Raw genomic sequence first — 19,080 nt, forward strand, 5'->3', positions numbered from 1 at the left:
CCGGCAGGAGAGAGACAGGTGTAAAGCCTCCACGCCTCAGGGCTGCAGGAGGCGCACTGAGACACAAAGGCAGCTGAGAGAGGAGAGGGGCGTCGGTTCACGAGTCAGACTGGTCGGGGGCAACGGAGGAGACCCCGTGCATGGCCCAGGGCTTATCTGGATTAGGAGCCACTCCAGTACATCAAGGGAGTGGACCAGACTTTGGACTTTTTGTAAATAGCCAAAATATGGCAACTCGTGCATGTGTGAGCTATGCAAAAATAATTCCACTCTGCAGTGCATACATGACAGTAAAGATCTATTGAAAAATGCTAAGAATTTGAGAGGGAGAAGGGTAAATCGGAGGTGTCAGTATTACAGTTGAACAAAGGGGACTGTGGAGCCATGAGGAGGAGCTGGCCAAAGTTGACTGGAAATATACCCTAGCAGGGATGACAGTGGAACAACATTGGCAGGTATATCTGGGAATAATACAGAAGGTGCAGGATCAGTTCATTCCAAAGAGGAAGAAAGATTCCAAGGGGAGTAAGTGGCTGACCAGGGAAGTCAGGGACAGTATAAAAATAAAAGAGAAGAAGTACAACATAGCAAAGATGAGTGGGAAGCTAGAGGATTGGGTAATGTTTAAAAAGCAACAGAAGATAACTAAAAAGGCAATATGGGGAGAAAAGATGAGGTACGAAGTTAAGCTAGCCAAGAATATAAAGGAGGATAATAAAAGCTTCTTTAGGTATTTGAAGAGGAACAAATTAGTTAAGACCAAAGTTGGACCCTCGAAGACTGAAAAGGGTGAATTTATTATCGGGAACAAGGAAATGGCAGATGAGTTGAACAGGTACTTTGGACCAGTCTTCACTAAGGAGGACACAAACAATCTTTCTGCTATACTAGTGGCCAGAGGATCTGGGGTGACGGAAGAAACTGAAGGAAATCCACATTAGGCAGGAAATAGTGTTGGGTAGACTGATAGGACTGAAGGCTGATAAATCCCCAGGGCCTGATGATCTGCATCGCAGGGTACATAAGGAGATGGCTCTAGAAATCGTGGACACATTGGTGATCATTTTCCAATGTGTTATAGATTCAGGAACAGTTCCTGTGGATTGGAGGGTAGCTAATGATATCCCACTTTTTAAGAAAGGCGGGAGAGAGAAAACAGGGAATTATAGACCAGTTAGCCTCACATTGGTGGTGGGGAAGATGCTGAAGTCAATCATAAAAGATGAAATAGCGGCACATTTGGAGAGCAGTAACAGGATCAGTTCTGGTCAGCATGGATTTACGAAGGGGAAATCATGCTTGACTAATCTTCTGGAATTTTTTGAGGATGTAACTAGGAAAATGGACAAAGGAGAGTCAGTAGATGTAGTGTACCTGGACTTTCAGAAAGCATTTGATAAGGTCCCGCATAGGAGATTAGTGGGCAAAATTAGGGCACATGGTATTGGGGGTAGAATGCTGAATGGATAGAAAATTGGTTGTCAGACAGGAAACAAAGAGTATGGATTAACGGGTCCTTTTCAGAATGGCAGGCAGTGATTAGTGGGGTACCGCAAGGCTCGGTGCTGGGGCCGCAGCTATTTACAATATATATTGATGATTTAGATGAAGGGATTACAAGTAACATTAGCAAATTTGCAGATGACACAAAGCTGGGTGGCAGTGTGAACTGTGAGAAGGATGCTATGAAAATGCAGGGTGACTTGGACAGGTTGGGTGAATGGGCAGATGCATGGAAGATGCAGTTTAATGTGGATAAATGTGAGGTTAACCACTGATAGCAAAAACAGGAAGGCAGATTATTATCTAAATGGTGTCAAGTTGGGAAAAGGGGAAGTACAACGGGATCTGGGGGCCCTTGTTCATCAGTCAATGAACGTAAGCATGCAGGTACAGCAGGCAGTGAATAAAGCGAATAGCATGTTGACCTTCATAACAAGAGGAGATGAGTATAGGAGCAAAGAGATCCTTCTGCAGTTGTTCAGGGCCCTAGTGAGACCACACCTGGAGTATTGTGTGCAGTTTTGGTCTCCAAATTTGAGGAACGACATTCTTGTTATTGAGGGAGTGCAGCATAGGTTCACAAGGTTACAAGGTTCACATGGTTAATTCCCGGGATGGCGGGACTGTCATATGCTGAGCAAATGGAGCGGCTGGGCTTGTATACTGTGGAATTTAGAAGGTATCTTATTGAAACACTGGACTAAGTGGGAGCCGTTGGATCCCAGTCACATGGGAGGCCTGGTCCCCCAACGCAACCCATTCCCCAACGCAATATTCCACCATGGTGTGGGAGAGCTGGTGGTGTGGGGAAGGGGGGGTGGTGTGGGGAAGGGGGGGGTGGTGTGGGGAAGGGGGGGGTGGTGTGTGGGAGGGGGGGGGGCGGTGTGGGGAAGGTTGCATGGGGGAGGGGGGTGGGTGGAATGGGGGGGTGGGGTGGTGTGGGGGTGGGGGGAGAAACGGGAGAGGGGTAAAGGGGGTGTGTGGGTGTGTGGAGGGGAGGGGAGGGGTGTGTGTGGGGAGGAGGGGGGAGGGGGGTGTGTGGGGGGAGGGACTCCACTCAGCGGCATACCAGACTCCGCTCAGCGGCTTCCCCGACTCCACCCAGCGGCTTAACCGACTCCACTCTTGCGGACTCAATCAGCACGGCTTGTGGACTCAGCCCCGCCTCCGGGGTTTTCATTCTCCAGCGGGTGCCGGAAGGGGCGTTATCTTCATGGTGACGGACAGACGAGAAGACCAATCTGCTGATCTCACGATTTTTTCTATCTTCATAACTTTTGTAATCTTCCACCGATTGGAACAAAACTTGGTGCGCTTGTAACAGAGGAGAACGGTGAGTAATGTGGCGAAAAAGTCCTAGCAATATAGGGTACCGTTTTTGCGCAAATTTAAAAAATAAAGCAAACCGGAATAGTATAGATATAAGATTATTAAGGGTTTGGGCAGGAAACATGTTCCCGATGTTGGGGGAGTTCAGAACCAGGGGCCACAGTTTAAGAATAATGGGTACGCCATTTAGAATGGAGATGAGGAAACACTTTTTCACATAGTTGTGAGTCTGTGGAATTCTCTACCTCAGAGGGCGGTGGAGGCCGGTTCTCTGGATACTTTCAAGAGAGGGCTCTTAAAAATAGCAGAGTCATGGGATATTGGGAGAAGGCAAGAACGGAGTACTGATTGTGGATGATCAGCCATGATCACATTGAATGGCGGTGCTGGCTTGAAGACCCGAATGACTTACTCCTGTACCTATTGTCTATTATCTATTGTCTATTGACGCCGGTTAAGAATATGAAAAAAATTACCCAGTCACAAAGGTTGCCTGTTCTGCTGCAGCGAGAACAAGAGTTGGAGTTGGCAGTATTTATATAGTTGAGTGTAAAGAAAGTGCAATAAACAATTCCAGTAAAACAAACAGCCATGGAATCATATCAAAGATTTTTGTGCACTGAAGAATGTTGTATTCATCATTTGCAAATTAATCACCTTATAAATTACAGACTGCAATGTACCACTTTAACATAAAACTGTCCAGAAGCACATTAGAGCTAAAACTACGTTTGTTTGTAAACCATCAATTTACGTGATTTTTTTTTGTCAGCCACATTGTGTACATCAAACAACAAATGAATGAATGATCAAATCGATACTTTCATGCTTTGTGGGGAAAATTTGCCAGGGAGATCTTGAGCAGCATTTCCCTTCCTTCGAGGTTAAGTAACGTTAATTATGTAATTATTGCACAGGATCTAAATTGGAATTAGTGTGGAACACTTCATGGTGACGGACAGACGAGAAGACCAATCTGCTGATCTCACGATTTTTTCTATCTTCATAACTTTTGTAATCTTCCACCGATTGGAACAAAACTTGGTGCGCTTGTAGCAGAGGAGAACGGTGAGTAATGTGGCGAAAAAGTCCTAGCAATATAGGGTACCGTTTTTGCGCAAATTTAAAAAATAAAGCAAACCGGAATAGTATAGATATAAGATTATTAAGGGTTTGGGCAGGAAACATGTTCCCGATGTTGGGGGAGTTCAGATCCAGGGGCCACAGTTTAAGAATAAGGGGTACGCCATTTAGAATGGAGATGAGGAAACACTTTTTCACATAGTTGTGAGTCTGTGGAATTCTCTACCTCAGAGGGCGGTGGAGGCCGGTTCTCTGGATACTTTCAAGAGAGGGCTCTTAAAAATAGCAGAGTCATGGGATATTGGGAGAAGGCAAGAACGGAGTACTGATTGTGGATGATCAGCCATGATCACATTGAATGGCGGTGCTGGCTTGAAGACCCGAATGACCTACTCCTGTACCTATTGTCTATTATCTATTGTCTATTGACGCCGGTTAAGAATATGAAAAAAATTACCCAGTCACAAAGGTTGCCTGTTCTGCTGCAGCGAGAACAAGAGTTGGAGTTGGCAGTATTTATATAGTTGAGTGTAAAGAAAGTGCAATAAACAATTCCAGTAAAACAAACAGCCATGGAATCATATCAAAGATTTTTGTGCACTGAAGAATGTTGTATTCATCATTTGCAAATTAATCACCTTATAAATTAGACTGCAATGTACCACTTTAACATAAAACTGTCCAGAAGCACATTAGAGCTAAAACTACGTTTGTTTGTAAACCATCAATTTACGTGATTTTTTTTTGTCAGCCACATTGTGTACATCAAACAACAAATGAATGAATGATCAAATCGATACTTTCATGCTTTGTGGGGAAAATTTGCCAGGGAGATCTTGAGCAGCATTTCCCTTCCTTCGAGGTTAAGTAACGTTAATTATGTAATTATTGCACAGGATCTAAATTGGAATTAGTGTGGAACACTTATCACAAACTATCATGAAAGCCCTGCCCACGCAGGAATACTGCCTGACAGAAATTAAAATAAAATGGAAATGCTAGAAATACTCAGGATGCCAGGCATGTGGAATGAGAAAATGTAATTGATAACTCAGAGCACAAGATGAAAGCTCATGGAACTAAAAAAAAATGTCTGAAGAAGGGTCTCGACCCGAAACATCACCCATTCCTTCGCTCCATAGATGCTGCTTCACCCGCTGAGTTTCTCCAGCTTTTTGTCTACCGTTGATATTTCCAGCATCTGCAGTTCTTTCTTAAACACTCTATCCCCTGATGATGACTTGCTGAGTATTTCCAGCACTAAGCTGTTATTTCTAGCATCTACAGTATTTTGCTTTTGCAACAATGTTACTGGCAGGAAATGTAAATTGTTCACCATGCAGCCTGGTTTCTCAAACCTAATGGCTGCAAAATTGTTTCGAGCCAGCCTTCACCATCCAGCTTATTTTTTGCAATTTGTAAGCTCGATGGTACCTATCTGCAAATTTGGTGTTGATTTGTGATGCAAAACATACAACAATACCACATACTTGCTGAACAAGCTTTTAACAGTAGGAAAGGTAACCTTTTCATAATACACTGAATGTCTGGTGAGGTAAAATTAACATTCCCTTCAATAAAAGGCTGCGAGCTATTAAGATAAAGTGCTTTCTTTAGAAGCTTAAATGCAGAGGGGTTTGATTTTGAAAACTAATCGATGCAAATAAATAATTACACAAGGTGGAGCATCCAGGTAAAATATGACCATTCTTGAATAATGATTTGCCTGATCTCCATCATCAGTGGATCAGTTATATAAGCGTGAACAAGCATTGCATCAAAATGGAAGAATGGCTTTCCATTTTTCAAACCCTACATTTATGGAAAATCACCCAAGTAGAGCTGCTACTAGGCAATTCCTCCCGTGCCGACGCTGTTGGTACCCAAGGCATGTATGTATACGCGCTCAGCAATAAACGGTTCTCGACAAAGTGGGCTGAAGACAAATCAAACATCTCAGGAAAAAAAACTGCTACTTGGGGTTTATTATTGCAACGACTGAAGCTGCCGGTGTCTGCCACGATTGTACTGTAAAACCAGGAGCAATTTCCAGCATATACACAGTTAAAATACTGCAAATCAGCTGCTAACAATAATATGCTGCTCCTCCACAGGGTACGCTGTTGCAGACCACAGCTGCTTGCTACACAGAACCTGTGATTGACATGCTCTTCATTCTTTAATGCACTATTCGTGCTGTAAAAATCATTGAAGCCCAGTTAATTGAGATGAAACTGAGTTTTTCATACTAAGACACAAGCATTGTTGAATAATGTCTTTGGCCTAATTTTTTTTAGTGCATGCATTGTTTATCCCTCAGGATAACATTATTTGTACAACAGTAAATCGCCAATGTTTCTTTAAAGTCTATGATGTATTTTAATGCTGCATCCCCCCCCCCCCACCCACCTTTTATTTTGCTGCAATATATATATATATGAGTGAAATAAAACTTGTGTTTGATTTCTTTTGTATTTTCTAAGATGCCACTGTTGCTATATGCCACAGAACCTTTACAGTTGGTGCCCAATGGCAAATTGCATCGAGACATGAGCCTGACTGATTTATTGTGGACACGTTTATTCGAGGTCAACATTCAAAGTCTGTAAATTTGCCAATGACCAGAAAATCCAGGCCATTATTTCTTTTTTTTGTCTTTCATTTCTCCATGACATCTTTGTATGTAGATTCCATTTTGAAATGTGCAAAAATGTTCTTTCACTCTGGGACTACACTGAGTGAAATTAATCATTAGCAAATTGAGGAATTATGCACAGCAAGATCTGGTGCTTTGAGAAAATTGTGAACAGTTTCAATTTGCAAGCAATGACGATAGTGATAGGTTGCAGTATGGATTTTGTCTGTGAAAAATGCATGAATATGCCTTTGTATATCATAATTATTGAAAATTTGAACAAATTATGAAAATTTAAATTAAAGCAATCAGGTTATAAAACAACAACTTGAATTAATGGAGTATCTTAACACATAATGCAACTACAAATAAAAAAAACAATCGGACAGAAGCAAATTCTCAACCAAAGCAACTATCTATTGTTGTATTTACAATTCTAATTCCTTGTGGTTATCACCCCAACTGGAAGAAGCTTATGACAATCAGAAATGTGAGAATAGAGAAAATCAAGGGCATTCAACGTATAATCTTCCCTTCTAATCATGAATCTGAAGAAAAAATCTACTTGGATCTGCACACCGAATTTAACATCCAAGGTAAAAAGGGGTTTAAAAAGGAATTAACGCATTATTGCAGTATTACAAACAACCAGTTGGTGGCTCTCTTTGACTATGTGTTTACACCTGCGTAACACTATGGCGTACAAGCTGTATAATTTCAAAATAAGGATCGTTAGAAATTTACAATGCTTACCAGACATTAAAACTGACTCATAATGCAATGACTGTCTAGGAGACAGATCAGACCAGACAGCTGGACAAGACAATGAGGAGCACAGAGCATTAATCGTTATCAGAATACATGAAAACCTTTGTTTCATCAAATACCCAATTATTTCCTTCTCTGCTACAGCAAAAAGGAGACTAAATTCACCCACAATTATTATAAATGATAACAGAGAACCACATACCAAATGTATATTCTGATTTTCTAAGTGCCAATTTGTTGTTCATACCTCATTCATCGCAAGATTATATTTGGTTTTCATGGTTTTCACTTCGGCATCCACCTCTTCTAGCTGCAACTTAGTCTCTTCCGCCTGAAAGATGAATATTGAGTGCAAATTTAGAAAGATTACCTGTGCAGCAAGAAAACAGGGGTTCCCATGTTGTACTCCTTGCATGGTTGAGTTATTTTCTTAATTAAAGCCATTAATCAGATGATATGAAATTTTGGTACTGACACTATACATTGAGATCTGACAAATGTCCAAATGAAATCTATGATCCATATTGGCCCAGTCAAATACACACACAAGCAAAAATTCAGGATTCGCAGAATCAAATTGGTGCCAATATTAGGTGATCTCAGCACCAATGACCATGCATTTATTCTTGGCTAATTACAAAAATTTTACAAATGAAAACATAATTATTCTGCTCAAATTATGATCAATAAATTGTGGTACACCCAAAATTGTTGTAAGAACAGATAAAGATGGAGCCTATAATGGAGTCATAAAGTTGTACAGTGCACAAATGAGCCTTTCAACCCACCTCATGTTTGCTGACATTTTTGCCCATCTAGCCTAATGCTATTTGCCCATTCAAGAATAGAATAGAATAGAATAGTTTCTTTATTGTCATTGTAACATGAACCATGTACAACGAAATTTAAAAATGTCAGCCAGTCAGTGCACCATTCAAACATTTCTAAAAGCTAACGATACATACAAGGTAAAATATTAAAAAAAAGATAAACAACTAAAATAAATATCATGAAAATAGCACGCATAAACACCCAACCCTACATCCTTCTGTCGATTTCACAGTGTACCACAGTCCCTTAGTATGTATCGCCCCTGCATTCCTTGGCGGCTACATTTAGTGCCTTTATAGCAGTGGGGTAAAAACTGTTTTTAAGTCTGTTTGTCCTTGTCCTTGTAGATCTGTACCGTCTGCCTGACGGCAACAGTTCAAACAGGGAGTGTCCGGGGTGGGAAATGTCCTTTATAATACTCTGGGATTTTTAGATGCAGCGGGAACTGTGTAAGTCCTCCATGGTAAGGAGAGGGCAGCCGACAATCCTCTGGGCGTTGTCAATGGCCCTCTGGAGCGCTTTCCTCTGAGCCGCTGTGCAGCTGGTGTACCACACGCATACACAGTATGTTAGGATGTTCTCAATGGAGCACCGATAAAAGGACAGCAGCAGTCTCTGAGTGATGTTATTCTTCCTGAGCACCCTCAGGAAGTGCAGTCTCTGCTGGACCTTTTTCAGCAGCGCAGAGGTGTTCACGCTCCACGTCAGGTCCTCCTCAATATGGATTCCCAGGAAGCGGAAATCCGCCACCCTCTCCACACATGCCCCTTCTAGCCTTGCACATTTAAGTGCCTGTCTATGTCTCTCTTACAGGGATTGTGACTGACTCCTCCACCTCCTGGAGATTTCCAGATATCAACAATTCTGTATAAAACAAGACTTTCCCCTCGGATTTCCTCTAAAATCCCACCCCCTTCAGGTTCAAAGTCCGCACATTCCCGTTAGAGTGAAGAGCAAGGGAAGGGGGCGTAAAGGGACCCTGGATGATGAATGGGTCCGATCCACGCAGCTGGGATTAGGTGTATCCCTGGAGGAGTATAATGGCCGGTTCTCACGGTGCGACCTGACGCAAGATGTCACCAGAGTGAAGTGGTCGTGGTCCAGCACGAGTTCCGCACGATATAACGGGGGGTAGATAAAGAGTTCCCATGGTACTCGGCAATTCTGTCATTTGTGCGAGTGACTTGTCCGTCTCCCGATCTTTCCCGTTAATCGTGAATGAACATCGTGGACTGTAGTGTAGTTAATCACGTGGCACAAATGATGTCACTTTTTTTCACACACTATATAAATATCCTCCGTTCGTAGAATTGGCTCATTTGCAGACATGCCTATACAAAGTTGGTTCGAGTACAGGCTGGTTGTTATTTTCATTGACGCGCTGTATGCATTAAAGGTAACTGCAAAAACAGCACTTTTACATCTGTAGCATTGTATGTTTTTAAATCATGGATAACATTAAATTGTTCTCCTGTACATAAACTAATATATTGTTATAGATACTCACATGAGCACCCGGGATACTCCGCAGCCTTCGTCTCCAGCAGGTTGCGCTTTCTCTCCCTATTTCTATAATCCTCTCTGGATTTGTCATGGAGAATCTCATTGCATTGGTACCACTCCACCAGTTCCCCCTCTTGTTCCCTGTTGAAGTTATATGGCCTTACCTTCTGCCATCTTCCCTTTATGTTATCGTCAGCTGAGGCTATTGGGGAGGCAACAGCTACTGGGGAGGCAATCTCAAATCCACCTTGATCACCCTCTCCCTGCTCCAAGGAGCCCACAGGCAGTGGTATCTCTGGCATCTCCTCTTGCCTCTCCACCTGTCTCTCTTGCTGAGTCTCCTCCTCATTTACCTGCATGGCTAAAAACTTTCTGACTTTCTTTGACCCCTTTCTTTGCGCTTTTCTGAGAGGCATCTCTGCAAGTCTTACTGTGAAAAAGATTCTCAAACAATGACAATTAGGTGGGACGTCCTCGATGGACACATGGTCCATTGGCGATATTGAGACCACCTTTTTTACTCACCTTATGTCCCCTCTGTCAAGCTTCCGGGTTTACCGTTCGCAGGAGTTCCCACGGTACCCGCAAGAGTCATTACGGATATCGCACGGATATCGCACTGGCATCTGCGTTCATACAATGTTGCAACGCTCACCAAAAAGTGCTCAAGTCACTCTTGGAGAAATTCAAAAATGTTTGAATTTTCTCCCGACCTTACAAAGTTACACGACTACCTGCCGTTAGCGCCACGGAGGTCCTCGGTGGTCCACGAATGCCGTACTGTTATCGCAGGAGGTTCCCACGATGTTAAACTCTTGTTAAGTCTTGCGTCAGGTCGCACCGTGAGAAAGCCCTTTAAGGGATTGAGGAGCATACTTTAGCAGGAAGTAAGAAGGACAAAAAGGGGGCAAGAGATAGCTCTGGCAGACTTACAAGGATGTTTCCAGGACTCGAGAGTCTGAGCTACAGGGAGAGGTTGGGCAGGCTAGGACTTCATTCCTTGGTGTGTAGGAAACTGAGGGGTGATCTGAGAGGTAACATTTTCACACTGAGGGGTGGATATATGGATTGAGCTGCCAGAGGAAGTAGTTAGGCAGGTACAATAACAACATTTAAGACAGGTACATAGAAAGGAAAGGTTAAGAGGGATATGAGCAAAACACGAACAAAGGGGTGGCACAGTAGTGCAGCGGCAGAGTTGTTTTCCTTACATCGCCAGAGACCCGGGTTCGATCCTGACTATGAGTACTATCTGTGCGGAGTTTGTACGTTCTCTAAACAAACAAAAATAGCTTAGATGGGGAATTTTGGTCAGCTTGGATGATTTGGATTCAAGGGCTTGTTTCTGTGCTGCATAACTCTATGACTATGGGCGGTACGATGGCGTAGTGGTAGAACTACTGCCTTACAGCGCTAGAGACCCGGGTTCGATCCTGACTGTGGTTGCTGTCTGTACGGTGTTTGTACGTTCTCCCCGTGACCTGTGTTGGTTTTCTCCGAGATCTTCGGTTTACTCCCACACTCCAAAGACGTACAGGTTTGGCTTGGTAAAATTGTATAAATGTAAAAAGCATTGTCCCTACTGTGTGTCGGGTAGTGTCAATGAGCGGGGATCGCTGGTTGCTGCTGACTCGATGGGCCGAAGGACCTGATTCTGCGCTGTATCTCTAAACTAAACTAAAACTAAACTCTGACCTTATATCTATACCCTCTTATTTTTGGAAAATAATCCTCTTATCATGGAAAAAAATATTGTGACTAAGCTATGTATACCTCTTATAATCGTATGTAACTCTATCACGTCACCCCTCATCCTCCTTCATTCCAGGTAAAACAAACCCAGCCTGTCTAAATTCCCCACATAACTGAAGTCCTTTCATCCAGGCAACACCATGGTGAATCTCATCCGCATTGTCTGTGGTGCAACCTCATCCTTCCTGTAATGTGGCAACCAGAATTGCACGTCATACTCCAAGATACTTCTAACTAGAGTCTGTAACAATGCAATATAACATCACAACATTGATATTCTATGCCTCGATCTAGAAGGCATGCGCTGCCTTCACCACCCGATCTACAAGTGTTGCCTCTTTCAGGCAACAATTGACTTGAACCCCAATGTCCCTCTGTTCATCAGCATTCTTTCGGGCACTATCTTTACTGTATTTGTCCTTCCTCGATTCGACTTTCCAAAATGCTTTACCGGGCACCTGTTCTCATTACATTTCAGCTAACTAATTCTATGCCAAGCTCTCTGTCTGATCAATATCTTGGTGTGGCCTAAGACAGTCTTATATGCTATCCCCAACACCACCAACTTTTGTGAAAATGAATGATCATGGGCAAGGGATGGGTAGAGGTGCTGTAATGGAGTCATACAGCATGGAAGCAGGCCCTTCAGCCCAACTTACCCATGCTGTTTCAAGATACCCCATCCACCCTAGTCCCACCTATCACTCTAAATCTTTCCTATTAATGTATTTTTCCAAATGTTGTTTAAATGTTGCTATAGTACCTGCCTCAACTACCTCCTCAATGGCAGTTCAAAAAGTTGCCAATCAGGTTACTATTCAATATTTCCGCACTCACCTTAAACCTATGTTTCCCTGGTTCTTGATTCCACTATACTGGGTAACAGACAGTGCATAAACCCTTTCTATTCACCTCATAATCTTACACATCTCTATAACATCACTCCTCATCCTCCTACATGTCATAGAATAAAGTCCTAGCCTGCTCAATCTCTTCCTATAGCTCAGGCCCTCAAGTCTTGGCAACATCCTCGTAAATCTCCTCTGCACTCTTTGTAGGTTAACCACATTCTTCCTATAGCAGGTCCTGTCCTGGTTTGACTTCACACAATGTAACCCAAGCACTTACCTGCAATAAACTCCATTAACCATTCCTCAGCCCACTTGCCCAACTAATCAAGATCCTGCTGTAATGTTTGATAACCATCTTCGCTATCTACGATACCAGCCACTTTAGTGTCATCTGCAAACTTACTAATCACGTTCTCTACATCCAAATCATTGATCTGCCCTTTGGTGAAGATGCGCTCGAGGTATGAAGTTGACCAGGGGTTATTGTATTTTATGTTGAAAAAGGAACATCCATTTTCAAATGTATAGCCGTGAAAAATAACAGCATTTTGCAACTGAATTTCTAGGCAAATGTTTCACAACTGCCTCATTCAAATTCTTTGGTTTAATGAGGTTAATTTGAAAGATTAAGATTTCTCTGAACTGTCATGATTAAAGATAACATGCAAATTTAGTCTCTTAATCATAACAAAAAGCACGACAATTTGAGTAATACATTTTCTGAAATAGCACAGATGTTTTACCTACCAACACCATATTATAATGATATTCATGATTAGCTACATACAAATAGTCCAATAAAGATGGGTCAGATGCTGTCATAAAGTCTGAACAGTTTACTCATTTTGAAAAACGTTTAAGTAACAGGTTCAGGCAATTTCTAAATTGATATTCTTAATTAATGTGAAAGAACTTTAAGGCAGAGAAGGCCATTTAGACCATAGTATGAGGGGTGTCTTAAGTACTGCAATCCAGCCAAATCTCACTTTTCAGCCCTTGGCCTGTAACTGTTTAGGTCAAATTGATCTTTTAAATTGAATAGAGTTTTTGCCTCTCCAGATCCTCACCATCCCACATCTCCCCTCAAACTTTCTGCAAATTTAATTTTGACCACTGGTTTTCAACCTCTTTGCAATGGGAAGTGATCACAGAAACACAGAAATCAGGAGCATACTGTATGTTAGGATGGCTCTTAAAAAACCTGCAATTCTATTCAAAGAAGAACACATTTTCCCAGAGCCCTAGCCAATATTGCCTAAAAGCTGTATCAGCAAGAATATATTAGCTTACATAGTCTGTGTGGTATAATTACAGCATTGACCCCTTATCCTAGTCACTAGACTTTAACATTTTAATATTTCAAGTGCTTTGAATTATAGCCAATTCAACAGATAACATATTGTTATTATAACTAATTCCAGAAATATACTTGATGTACGTTTCCCTAGTTTTGCTGCAAAACATTGCAAAGAATAAGGTGCAATGTGATATGAATGCATCACTTGTATTAATCATTTTTAATAGTAAACATATTATATTTTCATTTTGTAATGTGCTGATGTTTACCATGTTTGTTTCCAAATTAAAATGTGTTGAACGGAAAAGGGAACTAAGTATGCAGTGCATGAATCTCTAAAATGTTTGGAATCAGAGTGAAATTAAAAAGTAAAAGTAAACAGAATATTAGGATGTATAGGTAAGTTCTACCCAATACAAAACAAAGAGTGTGATCATGTCCCTTCGCAAGTCCTTCGTTGGAGTTACTGAGAATACGTCCATTCTGTGCCCACGTACCCCCCTCCCTCCATTTATTCACAAAAGTGATTCATTTAAATATTTGTTTAACAAAGAACTGCAGATGCTGGAAAAATCGAAGGTAGACAAAAATGCTGGAGAAACTCAGCGGGTGAGGCAGCATCTATGGAATGAAGGAATAGGTGACATTTCGGGTCGAGACCCTTCTTCAGACTGATGTTAACTTAATTAAAACTGCAATAGATTTGAATTAAGAACAGATATGTAAATTATATTTGCATACGTTTTTTTTTTGCAGAGGGCCAGAGGTTCTACAACATGTTGATTAGTCATATAGTGAACACAAGTATGTCCCAAGCCTTTAAAAGGGAAATGGACAAGTTATCGCCTTATGTTGATGATGTTGTGCACAAATGTATTTGGGATGTTTAGCCATAAAACTCATGGCTACATTTGTATTCTGCAACTCATGAACATTTGAAGGATTTGGAGAGGAATTTCCCAGCATCCAAACTTTGCATCTGTTTTTGTATGATCCTAAGAGATTGTAAGCCTGTTGATTCAGCCCATGATGTTTAGTTATAATGGCTGATCTGATGGACCAGTCCGTCTTTTCCTAAGTCATTCGTCACATTTTCTTATGGTGTTTATTGTAAATACATTTGTTCAGAAAACATTGACTTATGTACTATGGTGACAGTTGGATGCCTATTGGACTAGGATCATGTTTTCACTGTTTTAGATAAAAGAACACAAATGCCCAGAAATATTAGGGCACACAAGACAGTGCACTAGAATTCTGTAGCTTCAGGCTCAAATGGTTGTTCAGTTATTGGCCCTGCCTTGGATGTAAAGCATTTGATATCTTTGTAGCAGAAAATGTATTGCCATTCTGCCCCATCCTTCCTATAGCAGGGCAACCAAGAATCAACACAATACTCCAAATGCGGCCTCACCAACATCTCGTACAACTGTAACATAACATTCCAGCTTCTATACTCAATACCTTGCCTGATGACAGCCAATGCACCAAAAGCTTTCTTGACCACTCTATTTACCTGTGATGACACTTTCATGGAAATATGTACCTGTATCCCTAGATGCCTCTGCTCGGCAACCCTCCCCAGAGCCCTGCCATTCACTGTGAAAGTCCTGTCCTGGTTTGACTTCTTAAAATGCAACACATCGCATCTGCATTAACCATTCCCCAGTCTACTTGCCCAACTGATCAAGATCCTACTGAAATTCAAAGATACCCAAGTAGGTAATGGTGGGTTGGCAGTCAGCATCAGAGGGGCAGCTGTGTTAATTACAGTGTTTAGGGGAGGGAATTATCATATTGTTTTGGAGAAGCAAAAGGGTGAAGATAAAACAAATTCAGATCGCTCAGATGTTTGGCTGGAGAAAGGCATATATACATGTAGAAGGCAATGTCCTTTTGGTACAATAGTGATGCCCGCAAGGATTTAAGTAATACACGCATCCTGAAAATCTTCCAGTTTGCTGTAGTGCTAGGCTGGTAATGTTGCTCCATATGGTAAGAAGTGCACTAAGGTATAGTGAAATGTCCCTTAGTATGCTCAAAAAGAAATAAAATAATACATGTCAGGGACATCACCCTGTGTGCTCCGGATACTAAAATAATGTCTGGGGCAAAGGGTGATTGACACATGGAAGAATGCAGTCAATATTCCCATTAGTGCCATGCAGCATAATCACTGCAGCATGATCACAGTTGTGATTTCCTCTGGGTAAAAGTTCTATTCAAATTGCACAGCATTTAAAAAAAAACGGATTTTTCTTCCTTCAACATTTCTCAAATCATCCCTTATCCATTACATTAAATCCCTAAAAGCCCATAAAACCAACATACATAGACAGCCAACTATCTCTCATACTCGTATCCTAATTTCTAATGCTTTTCTAAGTAGTCCGTCAGAATATCTGTAGACAAGGATTAATGTAGATATAGCCATAATTTAGCCATAGCCATACTGCAGTATGTTTCATTGTCACTGACTTTAATATTTTTTTGTCCGTAGAAAATATCAGACTAAGTACTTTTTGCGAGAATACCATGTACAGTTGTAAAGCTCTATTCTAGTAGTTTCCTACAGGACAAGACACAAAGTGCTGGGAGTAGCTCAGCGGGTCAGGCAGCATCTCTGGAGAATGTGGATAGGCAATGTTTTGGGGTCGGACCCTTCTTCAGATCCGAATCGTCACATGTCTATGTTCTCCAGAGATGCATGGCCAGCTGAGTTACTCCAGCACATTGGGTCTTTTTTTTTTAAAGCCAGCATATGCAGTGCCTGGTGTCCAGTTTACTACAGCCTTGTACACGGTACAGAATAGATTTGCCGAGAGAACACCAGGAATAGGTCAATCATAACTGCAAACATTTGCCTGGTGTATTGCACATTATGAATAATTTTGATCATGGAAGTTGATTTCTTTATTTGTCTCAGCCAAATTAATAACCAGAAAGATTTAATTTTTTGAAAATGGAAATCGCATGGTTTTTGCTGGTTTAAGAACATGTATATACTGAGATGTACAAGGCACTACATATGTACATATTAAATAGACCAGGGGGGATCAATCCCTCTCTACACGTGTAACGACACTGGAATTTACAAGAATGAGAGGGGATCATATAAAATTATTAGGGGTTTGGACAAGCTAGATCCAGGAAACATGTTCCCGATGTTGGGGGAGTCCAGAACCAGGGGCCACAGTTTAAGAATAAGGGGTAGGCCATTTAGAACTGAAATGAGGAAAAACTTTTTCACACAGAGAGTTGTGAATTTGTGGAATTCTCTGCCTCAGAAGGCAGTGGAGGCCGATTCATTGGATGCATTCAAAAGAGAATTAGAAAGAGCTCTTTGGGCTAGCAGAATCAAGGGGTATGGGGAGAAGGCAGGAATGGAGTACTGATTGTGGATGAGCAGCCATGACAGCGGCGTGTGGAGAGGCGGCGCCGACTTTAACATCGGGTGCCTGGGAGCTCCAAACCGGCGCGGCCTTGTCGGCTTCGGCAGCCGCGGTCTCCAACCAGGAGGAGGAGCCATCTTGGTGAACGGCTGTTAGCCAGCAGCCGTCCGTTTTAATTTGTTTTTTTTTATAGTTTTTAGTGAGTCCTGTTTTTCGTTTGTAGGGGATATGGACTTTTTAATGTGGGGGGTAGGTGTAAACTTTATTTCTAGGTCCCTACCTGGTCGGTGTGGCAGCTTTTTCTCCGGGCTGCCCGTCGACCCGTCCTCGTGGCCTACCAGCGGGCTTGGAGCGCCGTTTCCTGGCGGGGACCGCCCAGCACCTCGGCCTCGGTGGCGGCACAGCGCTGGAGCGCTATCGCGGAGCGGGCGATGCCTTGCCTGGGTCGCCGCGCTGGAGCGACGCGCTGGAGCTCTGGTGAGCTGGCCTGCCGAGAGCAACATCTCCGGGCTGCGGGGCTGCGGAGCGGAGAGGCGGCGTGCGGAGAGGCGGCGCCGACTTTAACATCGGGAGCCTGGGAGCTCCAAACCGGCGCGGCCTTGTCGGCTTCGGCAGCCGCGGTCTCCAACCAGGAAGCGGCCGTTCCAGGTGGCCCAGCCGCCGAGAGGACTCTCCCGACGCCAGGGCAAGACCACCCGGTGAGAACGGCCAGGAACATCGGGCCTCCGTAGAGGCAATTGCGGTGGCCTCAATAGGCCTGACTTTGGGGTGAACTTGGGGTGGAGACTGGACATTGTGCCTTCCCCCACAGTGCTATCCACTGTGGGGGGATGATTTTTTTTGTCTAATGTAATCCTGTAAGTCTGTGTCCAAGATGGCTACCGTGAAGAGAGAGTGGACGCTGGCGCGCTTTGGCTGCCGCTGCTTTCTCTTCACATTGTGTTTTTGAATTTCTGTTTTTGGATTGAATTCTGTTTTTAATTTGTGTCTCTGTGATGTCTTTATTACTTATTTTATTCTGATTATATGTTTTTATTCCTATTAATCTATGTAAGGTGTCCTTGAGATGTCTGAAAGGCGCCCATTAAATAAAATGTATTATTATTATTATTATTATGATCACATTGAATGGCGGTGCTGGCTCGAAGGGCCGAATGGCCTACTCCTGCTCCTATTGTTTATGTATCTATGTAGGTGGAAAGGAAAAACATACAGAATATTTTCTATTGATAAATTTTAAAATACTCATAAAAAAACAAAGGGTTTAGAAAATTTAGTTAATGGGAGGAATAGGAAAAAATGGATCGTCAGTTAGTTGATGCATTGTGACTGGTCAGAGAGCTTTCTTTGTTACAATTTCTTTAGCTCAGCAAAACCTACTTTCAACATAATTTGCAGGGGAATCTCATTTAATTAATTTTGTTTACTGAAGATGTCTGTTATATATGTCTATTGGTTTTAAAAAAACGTACCCCCACCTTAATCCCTACAGATGGAAGGCTAGGTAAGATATGCATAATTCAGCCAAGGTCCAGGGATAGGCTATGCCTTCTACTGTGACAAGACTTAATAAGAAAAACAGTTCGTATCTTAAAATGTCAGAGAGCAGGTGAAAGGAACAGAGGCAACATCCATATAGCCCACTTTCTATTTCCTTTGTGAATGCTGATATTGAAGCATGCTTCAAAAGATTTTACTGAGGAAGGAGGTCTTCCATGTAATAGACAAAAGGTACTAAGGACAGCTAACAAGGATAAATAGGTGGCCAGGGAAGTCAGAGTCAATTTCAACATGACTACTTAATGCTTTTAAAAATGTTATTATCTTACTAGATTAAGCAATGTAATAGGAGGCAGTTATACTTTTTATGCATTTACTGATCTAAACCTGCCCCTTAATTTACTATACATCTGAAAAGATAATGTGATGCCCTATATGGCCTTACTCATCCTTCACCTATGATTATCCTTTCATTTGCATGATTAAGTGTATTTAACACACCAGTGTCCATGGAGAATGTATTTACTCGTTGCATGCACCTGTTTTCATGCCTATGTGGGCAGCCTGACAACACCAGCTTTCTGCAAAAGACTATTTTCAATTTTTATATTGTCCCTTTAGAGACCAATGTGCAAC

At 42.1% G+C, this 19,080-nt stretch overlaps 1 protein-coding gene across 3 annotated transcripts in view; it reads right to left on the reverse strand.

Moving 5' to 3' along the window:
- Nucleotides 1-19,080, reverse strand: part of pmfbp1 (polyamine modulated factor 1 binding protein 1) — a 578,164-nt gene that overhangs the window by 305,320 nt on the left and 253,764 nt on the right. For all 3 annotated transcript variants that reach the window (XM_033035745.1, XM_033035744.1, XM_033035743.1), the window contains one exon: nucleotides 7,566-7,649. In XM_033035745.1, the coding sequence (XP_032891636.1) occupies nucleotides 7,566-7,649 (84 nt within the window). The remainder of the gene's footprint in view (nucleotides 1-7,565; nucleotides 7,650-19,080) is intronic.

Source organism: Amblyraja radiata, chromosome 17 (genome assembly GCF_010909765.2).
Source record: "Amblyraja radiata isolate CabotCenter1 chromosome 17, sAmbRad1.1.pri, whole genome shotgun sequence".
NCBI classification, from domain to species: Eukaryota; Metazoa; Chordata; class Chondrichthyes; order Rajiformes; family Rajidae; genus Amblyraja; species Amblyraja radiata.